Source organism: Tinamus guttatus, unplaced genomic scaffold (assembly GCF_059628265.1).
Source record: "Tinamus guttatus ecotype Peru unplaced genomic scaffold, ASM5962826v1 Tinamus_guttatus_pri_ptg000489l, whole genome shotgun sequence".
Lineage (NCBI taxonomy): Eukaryota > Metazoa > Chordata > Aves > Tinamiformes > Tinamidae > Tinamus > Tinamus guttatus.
Genome location: NW_028289023.1, coordinates 3,687,330 through 3,710,079, shown reverse-complemented (window position 1 = coordinate 3,710,079; position 22,750 = coordinate 3,687,330). Strand labels below are relative to the sequence as shown.

At 43.1% G+C, this 22,750-nt stretch overlaps 1 protein-coding gene across 1 annotated transcript in view; it reads right to left on the bottom strand.

The window, feature by feature from the left end:
* The window catches only part of LOC104574800 (sucrase-isomaltase, intestinal), a 57,793-nt gene that overhangs the window by 30,080 nt on the left and 4,963 nt on the right, over positions 1 to 22,750 (bottom strand). The window contains exons 5-9 of the mRNA XM_088533258.1: positions 12,409 to 12,577; positions 11,638 to 11,734; positions 11,017 to 11,129; positions 2,534 to 2,659; positions 1,853 to 1,984 (exon numbers count right to left, since the gene is read on the bottom strand). Of these exons, the coding sequence (XP_088389384.1) occupies positions 1,853 to 1,984; positions 2,534 to 2,659; positions 11,017 to 11,129; positions 11,638 to 11,734; positions 12,409 to 12,577 (637 nt within the window). The remainder of the gene's footprint in view (positions 1 to 1,852; positions 1,985 to 2,533; positions 2,660 to 11,016; positions 11,130 to 11,637; positions 11,735 to 12,408; positions 12,578 to 22,750) is intronic.

Below are 22,750 nucleotides of genomic sequence, written 5' to 3'. Positions count from 1 at the left end.
ATGTAAAGCAAATGTTCTGTAAACGTTTGCTACAATGCCACTTGTGCAAGTGGAACCCTCCCACAATATAGGACTATGCTATTCTATGCTATTCAGTCTCTCTTTCTACAAGACTTCACAGATACCCCATTGCCAAGGTGAGGAACACGACCCTTATTTCAAATGGAATGAATCACTAAGAGATCAAACTTTAGGGGGTTTATCTAGTTCTCAGTTTAGCTGGATTAATTGGTTGCATTATGAGTAAGAGCCACCAGTATTATGCAGATAAATGCAATGCAGGGTTTTGTCATACAGCGCATTTCTAGTAGCATGAAAAAAATATTACTCCCATTCTCCAAATGTCTCTCACTGAGGTGACACTGCGTAGAGTGCTGTGAAATCCAGTTATCTATATACAAAAAAATGAATTTAAATTGGGGCACACGTGGAGAACAGTTCTCATTACAAGGAAAACTGAAGATCTTACCTGAGAAAAAGAGATTAAAATGCTTCAGTTTGTTTAGACTAGCAAAATAAAGACTAGGTGAGAATATGCTTATTCAAATAAATATATCAAGAAAGAAAATAGCAGGGCTAGAGACTGGCAATTTCAGTTAAATTAGAAGAGTAGCACCCAAATGAGAGGTGTAAGCTGACCATTTGGGCTGGAAAAGACTGGAATAATAATGGAAAGCCCTGGAAGGGAGTGCAGGAGGTCATGTCCTCCTCCTTCCCCAGGCAGGTTAGCTCAGCCTGAACGGTCTAAGATGCATATGTGTGTGAGATTTGTTTGCCAAACCCTCCCAAATTGAGATCCCCAGCCTTCCCAGAAAGTCTGCTCCATGCTTCACTATCTTTGCAGAGAGACAGCTTTATCCTAGTCCCTGCCTTGATTTTTTTTTTCTTGCAATTTGAAACATATTGCTTTTTATCCTATCGCTAGTGGTTATGGAGAACAAATTATGCCTCTCCCCTCTTTAGCAACATTTAGCATCTGCGTACACTGCTCTAGGTCTCAGTACTGTTAGATATTCCTACATAAGAAATGGAAGGTCATGGTATTGCCATGGTTTTAGCAGAGGATACCATCTTTCTGGTACTGTGCTGCTGTTGAGCTGCGTAGAGCAATTTCTCATGCATCTATCAAGGACTTTTATTTAATTTACTGGCTTCCAATTTCCTTGCTGACAATTACATTCACTGTAGTTATTGTGACAAAAACTAATTTCAGTGCAAGGATATGTATGGGGACTTGCTAGAGAGAAACAGTAATCTTTGTTGGAAAAACTGGCAAAGGAAGAAGGAAAGCTATTTTCACCCTTGCCCAAATTAATAGAATTGGTCAACATCAATTTTGGTTACAGGTTCAGCATATATTTTCCATAAATTTTCATGCAAATTTCCTTTGCAGTAATATAGATGAAAAGTAAATATAAGGCCAAATGAATTATAGTAACTAGCTCTCCAAAGTGATTATGAGTAATTTCTTCACTGCTCAGCTATTTCTATGTGCATATTAAAATCATTTGTTTATTTTCATAAGAAGAACTGCATTAAAAAGTTCTGGCTCAGCCCAGCCCGGAATAGAGACAATTTTTTCACAGTGTTTTACTGAACAGAGTAAAAAAAAAAAAAAAGAAAAAGAAAATAAATGTAATGGTATAGAGGTGATACTGCACAAGTATCTCATAAATGCAATACATTTACATGAGAAGCCTGTGAGATGTTGTTGTTCATCTTCTAGACAAATGACAAAAGTGGAAAACCCATTACAATAGCATGCATGTTTTAGCACCCAGCTACTGCTATGAACACCATGATATAAAGAGTTCCTATGAATGGAGAATAATTAGCAACATTGTTATTTTACCAGAATCACGACATAGTGCATTCCTTCTTCCTTCAGCTGCTTAATGTACTCTGGCAGACCGGCATAATTTTCTTTGTCATAGGTGAAGTCCAGACGACGTTCCATGTAATCAATGTCAGCATGCTGAACATCCTAAATATTTTTGAAGTAAACATTTAAGTATTTTATACAGTGAATCAGACTCCATGTATTTAGTTTATAAAAGGTAACTAATCTATGAAATGCTGCCTAAAAAAAATAACTATAATAGTGGTAAGCAATTATAGTGCCAAATTCAGCTCCTACAAGCGCATATAGCAACAATGAAGAAAATGGAAATGTACAAGCCCTAGTATAGTAACTGTTTGGTATTGATAGGTATTAGAAATGTCATAATTCATGTTTAAAATATCAGCATCTCATACTACCCTTTGCCAACTCATTGCCATCACAGCACAACAGTAAATCCATATCAAAATCACATGCTTTGGAATCAAGAGCAACACTTAAACCTCAGGTCTAAAGCCCTCTTTAAACATTCTTTTAAGGATTATAAACATATTACGTGCAAAACCATTACATAAGATTATGAAAATATATTTTATTCTACAATTCTCTTCAAGGGATAATCACTTATCCTCTATTATGATTCTATTCATCTCACTTTGGATCTTCAAATTACAGTGAAAAATTCATACTTACAAAGGGGATATCATAGTAATGCATGCGATCAACTGTTTCCTTTAAAACGTCAATGCTTCCATAATCCCATCGGGAGAGGTGAAATCCCAGAGACCAGTAGGCAGGCATGTGTGGGCGTCCAATAGCCTACAGCAGGAATGAGGAATAAAGTTATTCCAACAGTGAGCTGAAGATTTCAGAGAGAGAAATTATTCTAAAATGTCAGGAGAACCTTCTTGCTCATTTAAGCTATGAAGATCAAAGCATGGGTACAACACACACTCAGACTGTCATTGATGAAGTGATCTACCCAGCATACTACTTTATGGGCTTTTATTCACCATAGAGAACATACACTTTATATGTTTTTATTCACCATAGAGAACTGCACTTTAAGAAAGTTTTACATACTGGTCTCTCAGAAATGATGATGCTATGTCTACAAATATGAGGTGAGGATAAGGTCTATGTGTCTGCTCCACCGAGACCAGAGCTATTTGGCCTGGGGAAGACTCCAGAAAGCACCCAGTCCTCTATGTCCCAAGCAGCTCCATCCAGCAAGACTCTCTCTAAAGACAAACTTTTTTTTTTTTTTTTTTTCAAAGACAAACTAAAACCTTGGGAATTACTGAGCAGAAAAGTCAAAATTGGGTCAACCTCACAATTTTGTTGCCTCCATCCTTTGCTTTCTTAGAAAGGCTCCCTGTAAATTATGCTTCCTTTTAAAATGAGACAGAGCATTCTCCGAGACAGAGCACTCTCCAAGGCAGAACTTGTCTCTGTTCACATGTTTGGGCAATGCTTAGCCTGAAGATTCCAAGTCCCATAGGGGCCCTCTGATTCTACCTTACACACCATGACTAAGGATAACCCAGTCCCCTGAAATTCTCTACTCAAACCCAAAGCAATGAGTGAAATATGATTCCATAAATATTTGATTTCTAGTCATTCCATATAATTCAGCTGTGAATTGCTTGAGGAAACTATATCAGGAGTAGAGGACTGCTCTGGCAACCTGTGGCAATCATAGAGCAACCATGATGATTTTACAAAGAAGCTAAAATCTTGCCTTCATCATGATTTCTGTGGGATATACCCTGAAATCCTTTTTTAAATTCATTTTTAAGGTATTAAATCCTATGAAATTAACCTTTTTTTTCAATATTTCCATCACAGCTCATTTCTAATATCTTTGCAGGCAATACATGAATATCAAGTGGCTAATAAGCACCCATGACTATTAGTCACAGCTATTGGTTCCCCTGGGGAAAGCAACCATTTCTCCCTTATTTCCTTGTGGATCTCCAACCTGAGGTAATTATGCTAAGGAGTGAAAAAGAACAGAACTTGAATAATGGCCGCCAAACCCCATCAACTTCAATTAAATAAAAAGAGGCACTCCTGACACTCTGTATCAGCTGTACTGCTAAGCTATCCAGACATGGCAATCCATAAAGATGAAACTTCTTATGAGATTTTCTCCAATAAGTCAGACCCAGGAGAGAAATGCTGAATTTTACCTTGTTCTACAGGATGTCACACTAGAGCTGTACTGGCTGCACTGGTCAGGAATATGGATGTAGGAGAAAGTGCAGTTCCTTTTAATACACCAAAGCTCATTGAAGGAACAACACAGGATAACTTGCTTGTAATGAAGCATCTTCTGTGGCCAGACAGGCACTTTAAACACTAAGGATTACAAATTTGGATACACAGCATATGTATGGATGAGCAGTGGGACTTCCCTATAATCTGTCCCTTTCCAGAAGGATTTAACACTCTGCAGTTCTTTCTAACACCTGCATCTAGAGACTAAACCCTTCAGGAGAAGCCAACGGAGCTATCAGCAGCATGTTCCTGGCACAGCAGTGTTTAGCCTTCATGGTGCACAGCTTCACCCATCCTACCAGGAAGCAACGTGGCTGAAGGTGGCCCTGAGCTACTTTCTGCACCAAAAATAGACACATATTTTGCCCTTGCTTTTTCTACTGTAAATAGAGAATGATCCATACAAAAGAAAAGGGTTAAAAGGAAAAACAGGAGAACAAAAGAACTCCCTAATGAAATAAAATGTTTTGTATGCAGGCTTTGCCCCTTGCATAATAGGAAGAGGGGACAAACAGCTGATAAATCCTAACCAAGCTGCTTAATGCGGAGCCGGGTGCCCCAGCAGGACATCTGTGTGGCTCAGAGTTCAGCGCTGCCACGAGATGCAGGGAGCTGCCTGCAACCAAACAAGCTGCAGAAACGGAAACCCCCGATGCCATCACAGCCGTGAGATGAAACTCTGATGAGCCTGGGCAGAGTGGGATGCAAATGTAGCTCTGCTGTCATTGGGACAGCAGCTGTCACGGCCAGGCAGTATCGCTCCGGGGCCTGGTGACACCCTGGGTCATGCGGTGCTGGCAGCGTCTCAGCTCTGGAGAGAGGCACAGGGCCAGCAAGCCTGGAAAGGGCATATGGAGAAGGCGAGATGGTTCAAGAGGTGAAGAGAGGCAACTTTGCCCCCCTTCTCCACTGAGTGCCCGGCTGTATGCTGATGGGGTTGGATGTGACACTGCAGTCCCGGGAACACAACTGCCGTCCTTCCCGAAGGGTCCAGCCTTTCCCCACCGCCGCGGCCTGCTGGGGTTCGGCTGCTCTCAGCTACGTACCTGTTCCCTTTGCCTGCACACCACAGCGGTGCCCTCCGGTGAGGCAATACACTGTGTCAGCACTGCTTGAGGAATTTGGGAGTGGAGCTGAACGAGTTTAAGAAAACCCACATTGCAAGCAAGATATTAACTTTTAAAGCAATTAGTTCCCAGGTTCGCCAAGCTGGCGCATCTATGGTGAGCTTAATTGAAATCAACAGAACATTTGAAGAAGAAGGATGAAAACAGGGCAGCTGGGAAAACAAATGTTCTCTTTTCTAATTATGCTGTGGACTCTCTCTAATGGATCCCCCTGAAGCTTCCTGATAAAGTAACTGACATATGGTACCTACTTTCAGATAGATCAGCAGAGGCAGAGTTGCAATTTTGCAAACCTGAAGCTCATGTTAGATTTGATATATATTTAGGATCCAGTTAATTCATACAGATTGCATTCTGCATACAAATGATTTTTAAATGTTGTACACAGTTTAGGCTACTTGGCAAAATTGACTGCTGCAGAATCCAAAAAGGCAAATGAGGTATGGCGGGGGAAGTGAGGGAGGAAAACCTCAGAAATGTAAAAGCAGCAATCATATAGGGCATCTAAACAGAAAAAAAAAGTGGAAAGATACAGTGGTGCAGAAGGAAAAAAAAAAGATCCTATTTTCTGGACCATAATTCCTCCTTCCTTTGCTTCTTAAATAACTTTTAGTGTTGTTTAATAGATTCACAGTTAGTTTTTCCATTTTTACATAAGTTGGCATTATGTAGTTTTCTCACTTCTTCTTTCAGAAGCACCTGAGAACAGATGTATCTAGCAAGTATCCTAGATATGCTTGCAGGAAAAACAGAGCAAAATAATGAAAATGTGTCCCATATCTTAAATCAGCCCCAGGAAACAGGTTCTCTGTATTCTCTTCCTGTGTGTTGGCAAATAACATTAAGACTACTAGCATCTCAATGCAAGGAAAGCAATCAAGTCAAAAGCTGAATAGTAAACCAGGATCCCATTCTGTTAGCACTATGACTGAGTAAGTTAGTATGCAGGAGAAAGATGAAGCTACATAGTCTTATCTGTGCTTACAAAGGAGCAGAAAATCTCCCAAAAATCTACCGTCGACAGAAAGAGGCATGAGTAGCATGAAGCCCATGCCTGCTGCAAGTCTGGGATCTCAGAAATGTCATCACCATGACCCTCTTGGTTGGGAAGCCATAGGCACAAGTCTCTGCAAAGGAAGAGGTCGTGATGCCTTCCTGGGCCCTTTGACTCTTCTCCCTCTCTGGCCCTTCCACCATGTTGCTCCTAAACTCTTAACTAGCCACATAAAATGATTTCTGTCACTTGGTATTTGGCTAAACTATTTTTTTTAAGGAAGAGGTGTAGGAGGGGACTATAAAAATCCAAGTGTGTTAATGCTCTGGATTTAAATAGAGAAGTAGTGTGTTTGGATGGTCACGCAATGGTGCGCCTACAGCCCAGATATCTGTATCCATCTCATCATAGGTGTCCTTGCTGGCTGAGACAGGTAAGTCATCAAGGTATTATCAAACCGTGTGAGCTTAGTCAGGCAGGGGTAACAACGGAAACTCAAAGTACATGCAGCAAAATTAAACTGTGTTTTAGGAAAGCAAGAAGAAAGGCTCCTGCTGAACCATTAAGATGATGCTCACAGCCCCAGGAGTTGAAATTTTTTAAGGAAGTTCAATGCAAAGGTTTTCAAACCTTATTCTTTGCTGAACAAACATCAGCAGTGTAGTCTTTCTTAGGGGACACATGAATTCAATTTTGAGACTATCATTGAAGCATCTATGACAAATTATAGGTCCTTGCAGGTTTCAAATAGGAGGTTGATCCCCTGATATCCCTCCTAAGCAGAATTGCCCTCTTGTTTTATAAGAAAAAACAGCAATTTTCTCTCAGAACAGAAGTGGGAGATGCACCATACATTCTCTTAAAGCTTGTCATCAGATAATTTGCAATGATATAACAAATTCATGGCCTTCACTCTACCCAAGAGCTGATAAATTTTTATATTTGCTTCATTTGTTAAACGGGAACTTTCCTGAGAGCCTCATTATGGAGCACATATTGCATCGCTGTGACTATTATTCTGTCCTGAATAGCCACCAGTGGATTTGGCAAAGATAAAATCTGAATATTGGGTCTGATTGTGGAGTCTCAGCTCAACATTTGAGCTCCTTTGTATATTACTGTTTTATCTCATACTCATCCTCTTGCAAACTAGGGTGTTTGTCTTAGGAAAAAAAAAAAAAGAGAGAGAGAGGGAATGCAATTTGTGTTATATAACTGTTCTGAGAACCACACACCGGACCTTTTCTGTAGTAGGAGAAAAGTGCGATTATTATCAAGTATAAATATAGCTGTGAGAGGACCATCTTACCATCTTCTGATTTGCAGGGCTCTTCTCAGGAGCCAAGATGGAGCAGAAGGAACAGGAGGGAGACTTCTCCTTCCTCTTGCCCCATGTCAGCACGCTGGGACACCACTCCCAGAGCCATGGCCAGCAGGATGGTGCATGAATGAGGACTTTTTTCAACTGCACCATATGGTGTTTGGCCTGACAGGATCTGCAGGACCTCACATTGGTTCTACCTACCTAGAGCCCACCCTGGGCTACAGGGAAGCACAGGAAAGTTTCTCGTGGCACCACAGAAAATACAACCTAAAAAGAGTCTTTCCTGTCTCCATCTAACCTTCATGTGTAAAAGCCAAATCATTACCCTAGAGACTAATAATATGGTAATTGTAACATTTGCGATCTGAGGAATGCAGGATGTTTACTGCAAAATTGTTATTTCACTGTGAAATCGCTACTGTGCAATTCCCTAGAGAGCCAGACGCGAGCTCAAGGAACACGGAGCAAGGCGGATGTTCTGTCCCTCGCGCGATGCGCCTGGCTCGGAGAGCCCCGCCGCTGGCCTGCGCACGGAGCTGCCAGCACCCACCGCATGGAAGCCAGAACGAGCCCGCTTTGTTCTCTGCTGCCGGCCACCTGCTAAGGCACAGAAACGCTGCCTTCAAACACCACAAAGAGACTTTGAAAAGAGACAGGGATGACTCTAATCTCCATTGCGCTGCTGCCAAAACTCCCCTGAAATGGGTACTTTCATCATGGGGATCACAGGGAGGGCTCAGTTGTGCGGAGGGGCTTGTTTTCCTCTCTTTTTCCTTATTTTTTTGTTTGATTGCCAACGGCGAGTTTAAAGATTGGTTTGTAGGTTGGTCTATGGCACCAGGGCCAGTTGTGGCTGATGCGCAGGCAGGGAAGCCACGCAGAAGGGCCAGGAGCTGGAGACCTCCAGCTGACGGAGCAGTTCCCTCAGAGCAAGAGGGAAGCCCTGCGCTGAGCCAGGCAGAGACACCACCTGGAGCTCTGTTTGGTAAAGCCAAGTTGAGCAGAGCCTGCTCCAGGCTGCTCCAGCTCCTCTGGGTCTGCACACAGGAATGGTGCAAAGATGTGCTCCTTCCTCCACTTGCTCGCTGCTAGCTTCTCTATAGCTGGTTTCTGTACATGCTCTGGCATTTGATAATCAGGAAGAATATGTTACCTGCCTTCTTTCTTTTTTTTTTTTCCCCAAAACAAATCATTCCTCACTGAAAAAGAATTGTTTTTCCAAACAAGCTATTCACATCCATATCCTTCTCTCCTGGGTAAACACTGGGCAATTAGAAAGCAAGTTGCATTACTCACCAAGACAACAGTAAATACCCTTTTTGTACTTTTGCTGTTGTTGTTGTTTGTCTTTTTCCACATGTATGCTCTCAAATGCAATTACAGGGTCTTCATTAGTAAAAACCAGGTGGATTGCTCCAAAATCAGCAGGCAATTCCACTGACAAATAATGGCTTGAAGCCTCTGAAGTTCATTCAAAATCTTGGAGGTCCAGCAGAGATAAAGTTCCTAAGCATTCCCATCTGTGCTCCGCCTAGCTTGTTTTCTCCATCCACAATGTCAAAACACGCTTAGGGTAATGCAGTGAAGACTGTAAATCTATCGCTTTCCAATCACTGCATCCCTTTAATGCATTCCTGCTCCCAAACCTTAGCACATTCCTGCTCTCAAACCCTTAGGAAGGGCTGGAGACCTGCCTTGAACACCCGCGCCTGGCCGCATCGCGCAGATATGCTGCTTACTGATGTCTCAGCATGTGCCAGGCTGCCCTTGCACCCCTGCACCGCACCTGCAGCCGAGGCAGCTGCAAGGCTGACTTGCTCTGCTGCTCAGCTAAGAGCCGGCATGAGATGGCAAACGGCTGCGGTGCCGCGTGCCTGGCACAGAGCCACACGGGCGACTCCCCTGCTCCCAACTCATCTCCGCGGTCCGGAGGATGGATCCTCCATGCGGCTGCCGCCTTCCTGCTGCCCGCATGGCTCCTCAGGAGGAGTGTGGCAACAAATTGAAGTCCAAATCTACTGCCAATTTAGATGTTTAAGGGAAAAAACAGCTCTTTAATCGTGTTATCAAAGCAGACTGATCTCTTCCTCATTTCCTACACTTACAAACTCTCCGACTCAAGCAAAGCCAGGACACAAACAGGGGACAGGATTAGGAATGCTGCCTGGCTCCCTCTGCCAAATGCATTGCAGTGCGCTCCGGGAGGAAGCACAGCCTTCCCGCCATCCCGGCCGGCACGGAAGGGTCTGCACTTGCAGCACTAGCTGTCATGAGGATAAGAGGCTGCGACAGCACTCGGGATGCAGGACATGCTAGTGCTACTGGTCTGCGACGTGAAACTACACCCAGGCTCTCAGGACAGGGACAGCTGGGGAAAGGAGAAGGAACAGGTAACTAAAATTTAATCAGACCCCAGCAACCCTGAAGAAAGCAAAAAGAAAATTATATGACCAACCATATGAGATTTTTGACTTTTGTGTTGCAGACAGTTGCTCATATACTGTGATATTGGACTCTATAGTAAGTATAAAGATAGACACCTCCCTTACAGAAAAATCGCAAGGGAGTTGAAAGAGAAATGGTACCCCTGCTGCAGTAATGCACAGTGCAGCGCAGGCACTGACAGGAACCTTTCTCATCTATGGCACTTGAAATGATTTTTGATTAATTCCTAAATTCCTAGTAGTCTTCTGCCCACTAACATTTCTTTTTCTTTCTTCCTTTTTTTTTTTCCTTCAAAATACTGCTAAAATACTGCTCAATAAGAATCATAGAGTAGCTATAGATTTAACAGTATGATTATGTCAGTGAAAGGAAGGGTTCAAAAGCATCTCAGGATATTCACTAGACCAACCTCTAGTTCTCAGGCAAATATAGATTATTTCTGGCTGATATCTGTCTAACTTGTTCTTGAAAGTTTCTGACAGTGGGTGCTCAGCTCAGCAGCAGCCAGAATAGCCTGCTCCAGTGCTTAGTTCCTCCTGCAGTAGGAAGGGATTCAGCCTATCATGGAATTTTCACCTTCCTCATAGTAAGCCAGTGCTCTCTTCCCAGCAGGTACAGAGACCAAGCAGGCACCTCTCCCTCCACAACAACAGTGTTGCTGTCCCCTTGCTAAAATGACTTAAGTATCTGCACAGCTTTGAACATTAGGGAGAGGACTTTTTAAAAAGGGCATTTCAGTCTTTTTGTGTACTTTGCTCCTTTCTTTCCTTCCCCTTAAGAAGTGGCCTATGCTTCCCTTAGTTTTCCTCTTACTGCTAAAGCATCCACAGAGTTTTTCAGTTTTCCCTCTGTTCGTCCCCACCTGCCTCGCCACGTGACCACGTGCAGCTTTGAGTGAAGCCCGCAGGACGAAGCTCTGCTTGAACTCTCGGATAACGTTACCAGCTGCTAACGGGAGCTCGTTAGCAGGCGCCACTCCATACGCTATACACACTGCTCCACTAACCTCTGTGTACTGCTGGATTACATTTTCAGGTGTGGGTCCAAGGAACATATAGAAGTCCAGGATGCCTCCAATAGTGCGGAAAGTTAGGGATGGATTTGGACTCAGAGAAACGTCTGGAAGGGAAAGCAAGGTTCTCAGTACACATTAACTCTGCTATTTTAGTCTGTTCACTGGAAGTCACTGCCTGCTAGGGGAAACTGGCTTTGTAGACAGAGTGAAGATTCCCGTTTTCTCAAATTGTACCACTAGATTAATACAGTAAGGTGACCATGGCAACGTGGAAAACTATTCTCCACACACAGAATATAGGACTAGCCTAAATTGATTTGTTTCAGTTATGCTGATCCCAGAGGAAATTTCTTCCATCTTTTTCTCTTCCTATATGTGCATCCATTTTCAAAAAACATAATATATTTTCATTGAAAATACCTTATCTTCTTTAACAGTCATTCTAATAAAATCTCTTTGAAAACATTAAAGCAATTCCTAGAGACTCAGTTATGCAACAGTCAGTCTTATTTGTATCACAAGTAAAAAACAATCAGTAAAATAGTTACTTACATTTACTGACCTAGCATCTTTGTATATGTATGTAGTCCATATATCCACATATCTTCTTACCTTGTGCATTGGAGTTCAGCAGGAGAACACCATGGGCATTGGAGTCAGTCTCTACACACAAATAGAAAGGATGAACCCCATAAAGATTGGCAAATGGCTGAAACATAAAAAATACATTAAGTAGGCCTGTGTTTTGCCATTTTTCATAGATTTTTCAGCTGGGTACATGTGCAAAGAAAAGGAAATAATTTCATTTATAGGTAGAAAGACTTGTTTTGAGATTTTTTTTTTTTTTTACCTAAACCAGTTAAATTGATAGGACAAAAGAAATATTTTTTCTGCCTCAGCACAGTATCTTTTATTTAAACCTTCCATGCTCTGTGAAACCCTCCAAAGCTATATAGGTAAGAAATGCTTTGTTAGTTAAAATAAAATCATCAGACTGACTTCACTTTAGCCAAATATCTCATCCAAGAATAAGCCCTGGTGAAATTCAGCTGGTCTGGATCAACAGAGCATGGAACTAAGCGTTTTTCTGAACCAGACTCTTGACAAACACAGTATATTTTCCTGACAACTAACTGCAGTATAAGAAGGTTTCTGATGAGAAGTTTCAAAGTCACCTCAGAATGACTCATGATTTTGCCATTTAATTAAAACACATGACACCTACAAAACATGTGACAAAGCACATTTTTCAGTCTTTGCCATCAGTTCCCATCAGCAGTGTTATCAGATAGAAAGAGAGAGCTTTCCTTGGCAAAGCTGCAGTCTGCCACTTCTTTTTTAGGATATAAGTTTAGGAAAAAAATGATGCATTGTCTTAATTACCGCTGGTGACTGATCCCTGCTAAACATGCCATAGGTAGCAAAGTCCATGCTGTGTTTGAAGGACGGGTGCTCATGTTCACCAAACCCATACACCGAGGTGGATGGCACTGTAGTTGTAATCTGTAGATACTGGTTGGAAAAAATCAGATCATCCAGGGATGCATCCCACCTATGACAAAGAGATGAGAGGTAATTATTTTGCTTATGTTCAGCACTCATCTTCCTAAGCTCATATTTGTATATTTAGACTTTTTCTGGTATTTGAGATGTTAACAACATAAAACATACAATATGAAGATGAATTCATGTATCTAAGGTGTTTAACCTAACACCCATTAATTTCATCTTGCAATGGCAGTAGACATCTCATCTACTGACAAAATCAAACACATCAGTATATTTTTAAAAAGAACAACTAAAATAAGAGAAGACACTATCTATAATCTTATTACCAAAATAAGCAGTTGCTTGTGCTATTTCTATGACAACCAACGGGGCGGGCTGAAGATTGTTATTACGCAGTGGGGTTCAGAATGCTAAATGAGAACAACAGACACTTAGTGGTTATCAGTTTTTACATTTAACACTTTGCTGGATCTGGACCCAAATACTCTTGTTGCCCCTGACTTTATGCAGCGCTTAGCACAGTAGAGTGACATCTTCCTTCAGATTCTACTTGAATGAGATGTTTTTATTGTGATGACTCTTCTCTTGCTTCTCTTGCCAGCCAAATGCCTTTATTTCTATTGAATCATCTGTGGACACAAGCTCACATTTTAATTAGGTGTTACATTCTGTTTCCTATCTCTAGTGCTATAATGAGCTGCAAGCTAGATGGGGAAGAAGATAGTCAAGCTGTGGAGAAGCGTTTCACTAATGGTACTATGTAGGCCATGAGTACCACATTTAGATAGCACCCTCTCGAGCCTTGTTTAACCATGAATTTGTTACCGCTAATTAAAATCAATGAGCCAAAGCCATAGAGCAGAGAAGTGGCTTAACTCTTCTTTTAATGGCATTTTGTCAATGATTTTGAAAAAAAATTAAATGGTTGATCAAATTGACTGGAAAATCAGAGAAGCAGAAGCTGGGCTGTGTCAGGGGTGGAGGAGGAGCACCCCTTGGGGCTCAGGTTGCCACCAGTGGCGAGCTACATACCCTAGAAGGACACCAACAGTCATTCACACATGGAGGGTCTATGCATGTAGAAAAAAAAAGTCTATTTTGCCTTTTTTCACAAGCAGGAAAAAAAAAAAAGAAGAAGAATTTGCATTTAACCATTGAATTGGTTGCTTGCCAGCAGCAACTTTCCTTGCTTTCCATCATCTCCTCCACTTACAGGCGGTCCTGAGTGAAGTTATTTTCTTACAGGAAGGTTAATGTGCACGACGTATCCCTGAGAAGCGGCTGCAGCCCGTGGCAAGCGGAGGCCTTTCCGAGCGAGGCTGCTGCTGGGACAGAGGGATGGGCTCTGGGGCTAGAGCCCCAGCGCACGGAGCGCTGTCACGCTCAGCAGCCTGGCTTCGAGCCGAGGGAGCACGGTCACTGCTCTGAGCAGACCACGGGTTATGTAAAAAGCAAAGGATGCCAGAGGGGAAATGCTTCAGGAAGAGCTTAAATAGCTGTCCCAACTCATCGAGCACTCTCCATGATGCCTGCTCAGAGGACATGAGGCTCTATACGTCTGGGTGGCCACGTCTCGGCGCTGACATTTCCCATCGTGAGAGCAATCAGTGTTGCCATGGCATTGCAAGCGCTCCTGCTACTCAGCCCGTCCATTCCTTGCCCAGGAGAGTCACTGGAGTGGCAAAAACTGCAACCCCAGTAGCACAGCCCCCACCACACCAGGTATTTAAACAGCAGAGATGCTGTTTTATACCGCCATCATCCCCCCATATCCCTGGCACGCACTGTACTTCCATGTCAGGTCACCTGAACGGTGTCAGGGGCTGCCGTTCCCAACGGCACAGCACTCCTCACCATGCTACAAAGGCACCACTTCCCATCAACAGCATCTTCCTGGTGACTGAAACGGCCACACTCTAAATACAGTGTTGGCTACAACATAACCCTGTCACAAAACCAGGCAATGACTTTTTTTTTTTTGGGGTTATCATTTTTATCCTATAGATCCTCTAGCATAGAGAAGCTCTCCCCTAGCACCTTTCCATTTGCCTCCTCTCCCAAGAGGCTGTATTGTGGTAAGCTGCTATGTTACTTCAAAATATCACAATATTTGTTTGGGTTATGTTGGGGAAGAGTGATCATTTTAACAAAAAACAAATGTTTGTCATTTCTCAAACACCAGGAGACAATAAAAGAAAGTGTTATATTTCTCCCACCTCCTCTCCTGCTGGTTTAAGGCTGATAGAAGTAACAAAACAGGAGGGAACAAAAAATGATGCTCCATGCACAGGCATATGCATGGTTCTCCTCCAACAGTCTTAGAAATTGTAACAGTGCCAAGAGGGACAACAGAAGAATCTAAAAATGTGGAATATATCTAAGAGGTTGTCCACTACTGAAGATTAAGCCTCAAACAGGAGATACAGGTGGAAAAGTGGGTAAATAAGAGAGCCCTTTCTTTTGCACGAGAAGAGCTACACTCTGGTCACTTTTGAAAATATTAACCCTTCAGTGACTCTGTGGCAGATACATCCCTGCCTGTAGAAAATTAAACTGGACCCCTGATATTCCTATCTGAGCTACTGACTGCTAATAGTGAACTGCTGCTTGTCCTGCAAGTCTAAAATGTATAAATTATCTAAATTGATAAAATGTAGTATAAAATTATTTAAATTGATAAAATGTAGTGCTTTCTTTCAAACACTGCATTATATCAAAGAGTAAAACTCTCTATTTTTAACCTGTCATGAGAAAAAAAAAAAGACTCAGGAGTGAAAAGGACTGTGTAAAAATTAACTTTTCTGGCCGGTAAGTGAACTGAGACCTATTCAACATCCATCAAATATCCCTCAGGTCACCAGGACCAACGAACAGTGAAGCAGCAGTTGAAGAAGTAGGTAAGCAGACAGATAAAATAGCTAGTTCATGCTGAAGGAATTTTCATGGTGGTGAAGGATGACTAAAAGGCAGTATAATACAGTTTGCAGATGTGCAGTCATCAAACTTTTGCAATATGAACTGAACATGACAGTTTACCAGGTTGAAGAACTTCTCTCTGCTTCAGTTTACTGGAGAGCAGTTGCTCTGCTGCTTGTAGAGCGCAGGGCAGATGCAGATGGTGCAGAGCCCTGACCTGCCTGCTGTGCACAGACAGCTGCTGTCTCATGCTGAGAGGGCTCATAAAGCCTCCAGGATCAGGAGACTTGAGGGGAGTATACAATACATCATTTTAGGACATGCATAATGCATTATTTGTACATTCAACATTATCTTAGGTTGGGCCACTTTATTTTTCGCAATATACCCAAGAGAAATGAGCCCATTACTTCAAGGTAAGAGCATGTTTCTCTCTCTTGCTCATGCTGAGAAAACGCTCCCTTAGCACCGGCTTTCCTTGGCCCCCAGCCCCTTTGGGAGCTGCAGGCCTGCAAAGGGGCACGCGCTGAATGTTCACTTGGGCCTGCAAATGCAGGTGGAAACCTCATGTGGCTGTCAGAAAAGCAGGTCTGAGCCTCCCAGCAGAGCTCTGCCATCTTGCATTGGCTTCCAGAGCGCACGGGCCGCCTCTGCATGTGCGGGCTGCCTATAAAGCAGGAAAGCACCTTTGTGACTGAGCAGTAGTGTAGCCTATTTTTAGAAGGTCCTCAAATATACTCGGGTCTCTAACTCAACCTGCTTGAGTTTGGGAGATTATCAGCCTTAGGAGTCCAGGTCTCTGTGATTTTCCATAGTGCTCAGATTTCTTTCATTCTCTCAGAGCCGCTGCATGCCTTATTAGCTGCAGTCCTTGCAGCAGCCACAAGCACCACTGGCCAGCCAAAGACATGCCAAAAGAATTTTCGTATATTTATCTTACTCTTAAGGTGATCTAAAAAGAAGGAGAGTTAGCACCCTCCAGGCAAAAGATTTTCGACAAACATAACATTTTTAAAAAATATTTGTAGGAAGTGTTTACAGCTATCGACACATTTCTACTTTTTCTGCATTCATCGTCATGGTATCAAGACATTCCTATAAGTTGCTAGATATCTAATGCTTCATTGTTGTTCTCAAAAACACTTGGGTAAGGGATAGACCTGAAATACTTCTTGCCTATATAACATAAATCTTAATGATGAGAAGACAAAAATAATGGCTCTCACAAACTAGAAGCAAACTCAAGCTACCCTTGCTGCACACAGCTTGCTCCTGGTACTTTCAGCAAAATCGCAGTTTAAGACAATGGCATTATAAATCATTCTAATAACCTTGCCCATGTAAAAACATCTTCATAGTAAGTGGCGTCTGTGCTTACTACCACAATCAATAAAAAAGGCAGCTGAACTCTGCAGTGGCCTTTTTGGAAATCAGGGAAGATTAGATTTTTGTTATTTGTTCCATGTCTTCCCAGCTGTGATAGCAAGCAAGGTATTCCAAACTTTTACCAGAGAGAATGGAGCATTTATTTGGCCTGGGAAAAATATCTGCCTCCCATTATTCATATGATATCATGAAGTAAAAGTCACTTGAAGAATGGATATTAAAGCGGAAAATCAAATCAATACTCCATCCTTCAGTAGCCTGTCTCCAGCAATGGCCCAGCCATCTCCAGCAATGACAGATACTGTCGAGGGTGGCATAAGATGTCACTCAGAGACCTTTTTGCAATAACCTGCTTATAGAGGAAGTTTCTGACTGTTTTCATAGAATTAGTTTATGTTGTGAGACATGGAGACAAAAATAATTACTATTTTTTGTACAGATTATCTTTTATTATGCATGAATGTGTATCCTGCTGAACTTCCCATGTCAGTACTGCCCTGAGGCCATGAGTCCCACAGAGTAATTACACACTGCAAAATTAGTATGTCTGTGTTATTTATCTCTGCTTTAAATCAAACAGTTCTGGGCCTTTTACTCTCCATGCCTGAAGAAATCTATACTTTCTTTAAGCCTACATGAACATAATTTTTACTGCCTCTCTGAGTGGTTGCTGTTGTTAATGTAGGAGCTGAAAGGAAAATAGTATTCAGCCAGCGAGCACATCACTAAATGATGCACAGGCATTTCAGCCTGCTCAGTTTTGTTCCCTCGCCTGGGTTATTACAGCTCAATTTTCTATTCAGTTTTGATTAGCACAGGGTCCTGGACAGCAAGAGGCTGCTGCCCCATACAAGCTGCAAGATCAGCTAGGTTAGCATGCTCAAGGATTTATTAATCTAAAGCCAACTGCACATTTCTTGGCAAAACTTTTTGCCACCAATTTTGTCAGTTTGTCAAAACGGGTATTTCTGCAGAATCGTAGCAATGGGAAATGATTCCTGCAGTCCTGATTTCCCCAAACAGCTGGTGGTTCACAGATATTACCTACAGGGTGGAAGGCCATGGCCCAGTCCCTATTTCTCATGGTTCAGATCAAAGACCTGGAGCTTTAAATCAGCTGCAGGCTTTAGTTATGTTCCTGGCACAATGAAAAGCACCTGGCATTTTTATAAGCAATTTTTATAGAGTTCTGCCTTCCCCTACCTCTAATCCAACCTGTTCTTGGCAAAGGAGAGGACTTGCCTGGGACATGGCAGGGATAACAGGAATGCAGAAAGGGGTAAGGAAATGGGGCTGGATCAAGCAAGATCAGGTGAGGCAGAAAAAACAAAAGCAGGTAAATGAGGTAAGAGGAAGAGTGTGAGAGAAAGCTAAGATGCGTTACGGGGCCGGAGGCGTGGAGGCAGGCCGAGAGCCAAGAGCCGCCCACCGGCATTTCCGCGGGCTCCGGCACCCAGGGGCGCCTGGATCATTTCCCTGCATAACCCCATCTAATCTTGACCCCATGCAGGCAAAGCAGTTGCTGTTGCCTGATTACCTTGGAGCAAGCTGAAATGTACTAGGACTTTGCCTTTTATTCTTGATCCTGGCTCCACATGAGGTTTGCAATCAGCTGTTAATGGCTCTTCCCTTACATAATTCATTCCTCTCCCTGGTTTTTGTGATTACACATAGCTCTGACTTTATCCTGCCTTCTCTGAGCCGATACTCAAGTAGTGCTGATATCACCAGGGCTCCTTGCGCACGAGTGGGAGAAATGCCTATAAATCACTTTCAGGAATATCTGCAGTCTCTAGATTTGTATTTCCTCTCCTCTGCAATATTTTCAATGCGGTATTAAATCATTCCTCACAAGTAGGCTTTGTGTACACAAGAGCCAGGATAGATTTTTATATCAAGTGGGCAGAACATGATTTTGCCGTAATCTTTGCATGTCCTTTATCTCATTGCTAGAAAGTTTAACGCACAAACCCATATTTATCGAGCCCAGGCTAGAGGCTGCACCATGGGAAGGATGAATGAGAAATAAAAATGTGAATGTTCAAAGCAACTATTGTAGTGAACTACTCAAAATCATAATACGTTTCTGCTTGAGACGGACTGTTCCCCATGCAGATTGTATCAGTCGCACCAGAGTACTCCCAGCAAGAAGAGACAACACTCTGGGGATTACGACGATTTTCAGGTTTCTTTTTTAGTGGGTCATTCAACACTGCAAAGCTGCTGGTGAGAGATAAAGTGCATCATGTAAAACAGATTTCTGTGCATTTGGGGTTGCTTTACAATAGGAAATCCTTCCTGAGCCATGCCAGAAAGATCCAGCAGTGAGCAGGGATCTGTTTTTGTATAGACGCTATGTATTATCCATTCAAGCATGGGGAGTGCAATTGCAGCACCTCCCAGATAGGCTTCATTTGTCCACATCAACTATTTTTGATCAATATTTGTGTGCATATGAAAATTAATGCCTGAATGATTGATTCAGATGCTCATTGAGATGGCAAGGCCACAGCCATATACATCTTAGAAGAAGGGGAGACAAATCCCTACAGATGTTAAATGCTTGACTGTTTCTCAGGGACGTTTTCCTAGTCTGGACATGTTGCTCTGAGTGTGGAAGTGGCCACCTGTGCAGTTCAACGCTTGGTCCCCGGTGTGTTGGGGTCCCTGCATGAGCAATTTACAGCTCATGAGGCGTTCAGAGGAGAAACAAGGTTTTAGTGCCTTCGCTGCTGACTTTGGGATGAGAAGAGGGCAAAGATGAAGACAACCATCACCACAGAGTCTTCCCAGGGTGCCCTTGGTTCTCCTCATACCAATTCGCACCGTCCCATGGAGAGGAAAGAAAAGGGAAATACCTCACACTCTCCCCTTACCTCCCTGGAAAATGGAATGAAAGAGAGTGTTTCCTACATGCCTAAGAGGAAATAGCCAGGCCAGCTTGGGTATCAATGAAGTGTGGGATGCTACATCTCACGCACCTGGGAAGGGTGTTGGGAAGGGGCTGTGCTGCTCAGGGGATGCTCAGGAAAGCAGTGTCGCTTTTTTCAGGGGAGACAACCCCAGAGCACAGCTGGGAAACCACCATGCTCAGACTCTGAAACAACCTGAAACAACCACTGGCATCAGTGCAGAGAGCACCACTTTGGCCTGGGTCTCATTCCCCGGGCTGTGGCAGTTGCGGCAGCTGCAGCCCAACAGCAGGAGGCGGAAGATGCAGAGCTGACTGCCCAGCTAGTAGGCTATAAACGGTTTGGATATTCCTACCTCAGGGAGAAAATTCCCATGGATCCACAGTGGTTCCCACTGCTGGTTTGTGGCATCCAGCAAGCCTGAGCTTGGATGTAGATCTCCTGTGTGACTGAACCTGCTTCTGGGCAGGTTTAACTAGGCCAAAACTCTGTTTAAGGTCACACAGTGCTCCCTGGATCTAGCCAGCTGGTGAAATACTTCCCAAATACCCTTCAGCATAGCTCCATCCTCTCCACTCACACAAATGCCACTGTCCTCTACTATTAAGTAAATCACTTGTTATAAAGCTATAAATCCCTGAATATGAGGAAAAGAACTTCTTTTCTGTGAGGGTGACAGAGCCCTGGAACAGGCTGCCCAGAGAGGTTGTGGAGTCTCCTTCTCTGGAGACCTTACAAACCCACCTGGATGCCACCCTGTGCCACATGCTCTGGATGTCCCTGCTGGAGCACAGAGGGGCTTGGACTAAATGAACTCTAGAGGTCCCTTCCAACCTCAGCCATTCTGTGATTCTCTAATCAAGACATGGAGATATTGCTGAGCACCCACAGTCATCACTCTGAGAGGCTGGACCAAGGAAAGAATGAAAGAAACATTTTTGCTCCTCACAGAGGGAATTTCACTCCAAATGTGATTCAGTTGTGAGAGGAATTGCTCCCTGCTGGGATGTGATCCTTCAATCTATAAGTACCCACTGTGCCATTTGACATGAAACAAAATTTCCTGGGAACATATAATTTTCCTTTCTATATGCAAAATGCCATGTCTCTCTGCTGATGAGAATCTTTTAGTAGCAGCAATGCCAATGTTTGCAGGATAAAAACCCATTAACTGGGTGTAATATTTACCTGTAATTTCCTTTTTTTAAAGTTGGTTGGATTTCAAAAGAACTCCCTTGCCTGCCTTGACACAAGGCACACTTTTCTGATGGTGATGCTTGACAGCGGCATTGCCACTGAAACCCGGGCGACTGATATTAACCAAGAGTGCCCTCTACCTTCCTCTGCCTTGCAGCTCTCTCCTCTCCCAAAGTCACAAGTTTTGGAGGAGCACAAAGTTTCGGAAAGCTACCTGGATGTGCCCTATCTGTGTGAGGAGAGAGGAAGTTGCGGCCGCTCCAGCCCCGGGGCTCTCTTGGAAATCGCTCAGCAAGGACTGACCCGTCTCTCGCTCTCATCGGCGCGGAGATGTTGGCAGCTCAGCAAATCAAATCCTACATTTGCTTCACTCCCTCTCCTTAACCAGGACACTCCAAATCAGAAGAGGTCTTGAATACCCAAGACCAAACTCTTGGGCTTTCGTTCAAGGTGGGGAGGAGTGAAAGGGAACATGCTATGAGCGAGCTGGTGCTCAGTATGCATTCACCTCTTCCATCAATTCCAATTAATGAGTCCTTGTAAGAATCTCTTAGTACAAAGAAGGAAAAAAAAGAGGGGGGGCTTTAACTTAAGCCTTCTGTTCCCACAAAGCTGTTAAGTCTAAAAAGGAATTAAATTATTTTTGTTATCTGAGTAATGCATAATACATTCATTTACAAGCGCCTATAAAAAGAAAACTTTGCAGAATTGGCTGTGACGTCTATAAAAAGAGATGCTGCAAGATTGTAATTTAAAAGAATGGGCAGCTAATTAAGAGCCCAGTGCGCTGGTTCCATCTGCAGACTCAGACCTCTTTAGAGGCCACATTCCCTTATGTGAACCACCCACGTTATGCCCTCTACACATTTCTTGCAAACATGATGTTTATACTTGGAGGCTGCATAATAAAGAGCTTCTGGGGAAAAATATTTGACCTGCTTTTTTTGCTTTGCTTTGTTTTGCTTTTTGACTTAGGGTTAGGTTACCTAACGCATAAAAATACCCCAGTAATCTGAGCGTGTGCTTTACAGAGGCTACAGCTGCCCCTGCACTTCATAAAGAAGGAGCCTCACTCAGGTCCCTCCAGAGCACTGCAGTGTGAGCCAAGGCAAAACAACTGGGCTTAATCAGGAGACCCAAAATGTGCCACTGACGGGAACTGAAACACTGATACAGACACAACCATAGACTCCTGTGCACTGCAGTCCTGCTGCGACTCTACCCATATTTATATGTTCTGTCCATGTCCTTCACCTGCCTGGGAACGCGATACCGCAGAGCAGCCTGCAACACCCGAATTTATCTCTGCACCAGTTGTAGGCTGCTGCTAACGCTGACCCAGAGCGTTGCCAAAGGGACCTGGCACTACAAATCTTTTGCTCAACAGAGTCACACAGAAGAGGTGTGCTGGCCAAAGGCAAGAAAATGAGATACTATAAAACCTGCTGACCTCCTTAAAAAGTACAGGACCAGCTGCTAAAACAAGTAGTACTTTTGCAGTGTGACAAACTAGACGCACAAATGCCATTCACTGTCTTCAACCCATTGAAACCAGTGGAAGTCAGAGGACTAAGGCCTCGATGGGGATAAGATTTACTTTCTTAGACCATCATTCGCAAGAGTGACAAGACGCACTGTACTAAAATATCAGAATATTCAGAAAATTGCACTTCAGTGCAGTCTGCAAGTTTAGTCTACCAGCACCTCAAGGAAACTTTGCCCACAAAATTATTTGTCTTATTGGACAACTTGACTGCATTCATGTACATATTCACCCATTACACAGGCATATACTTATATTAATA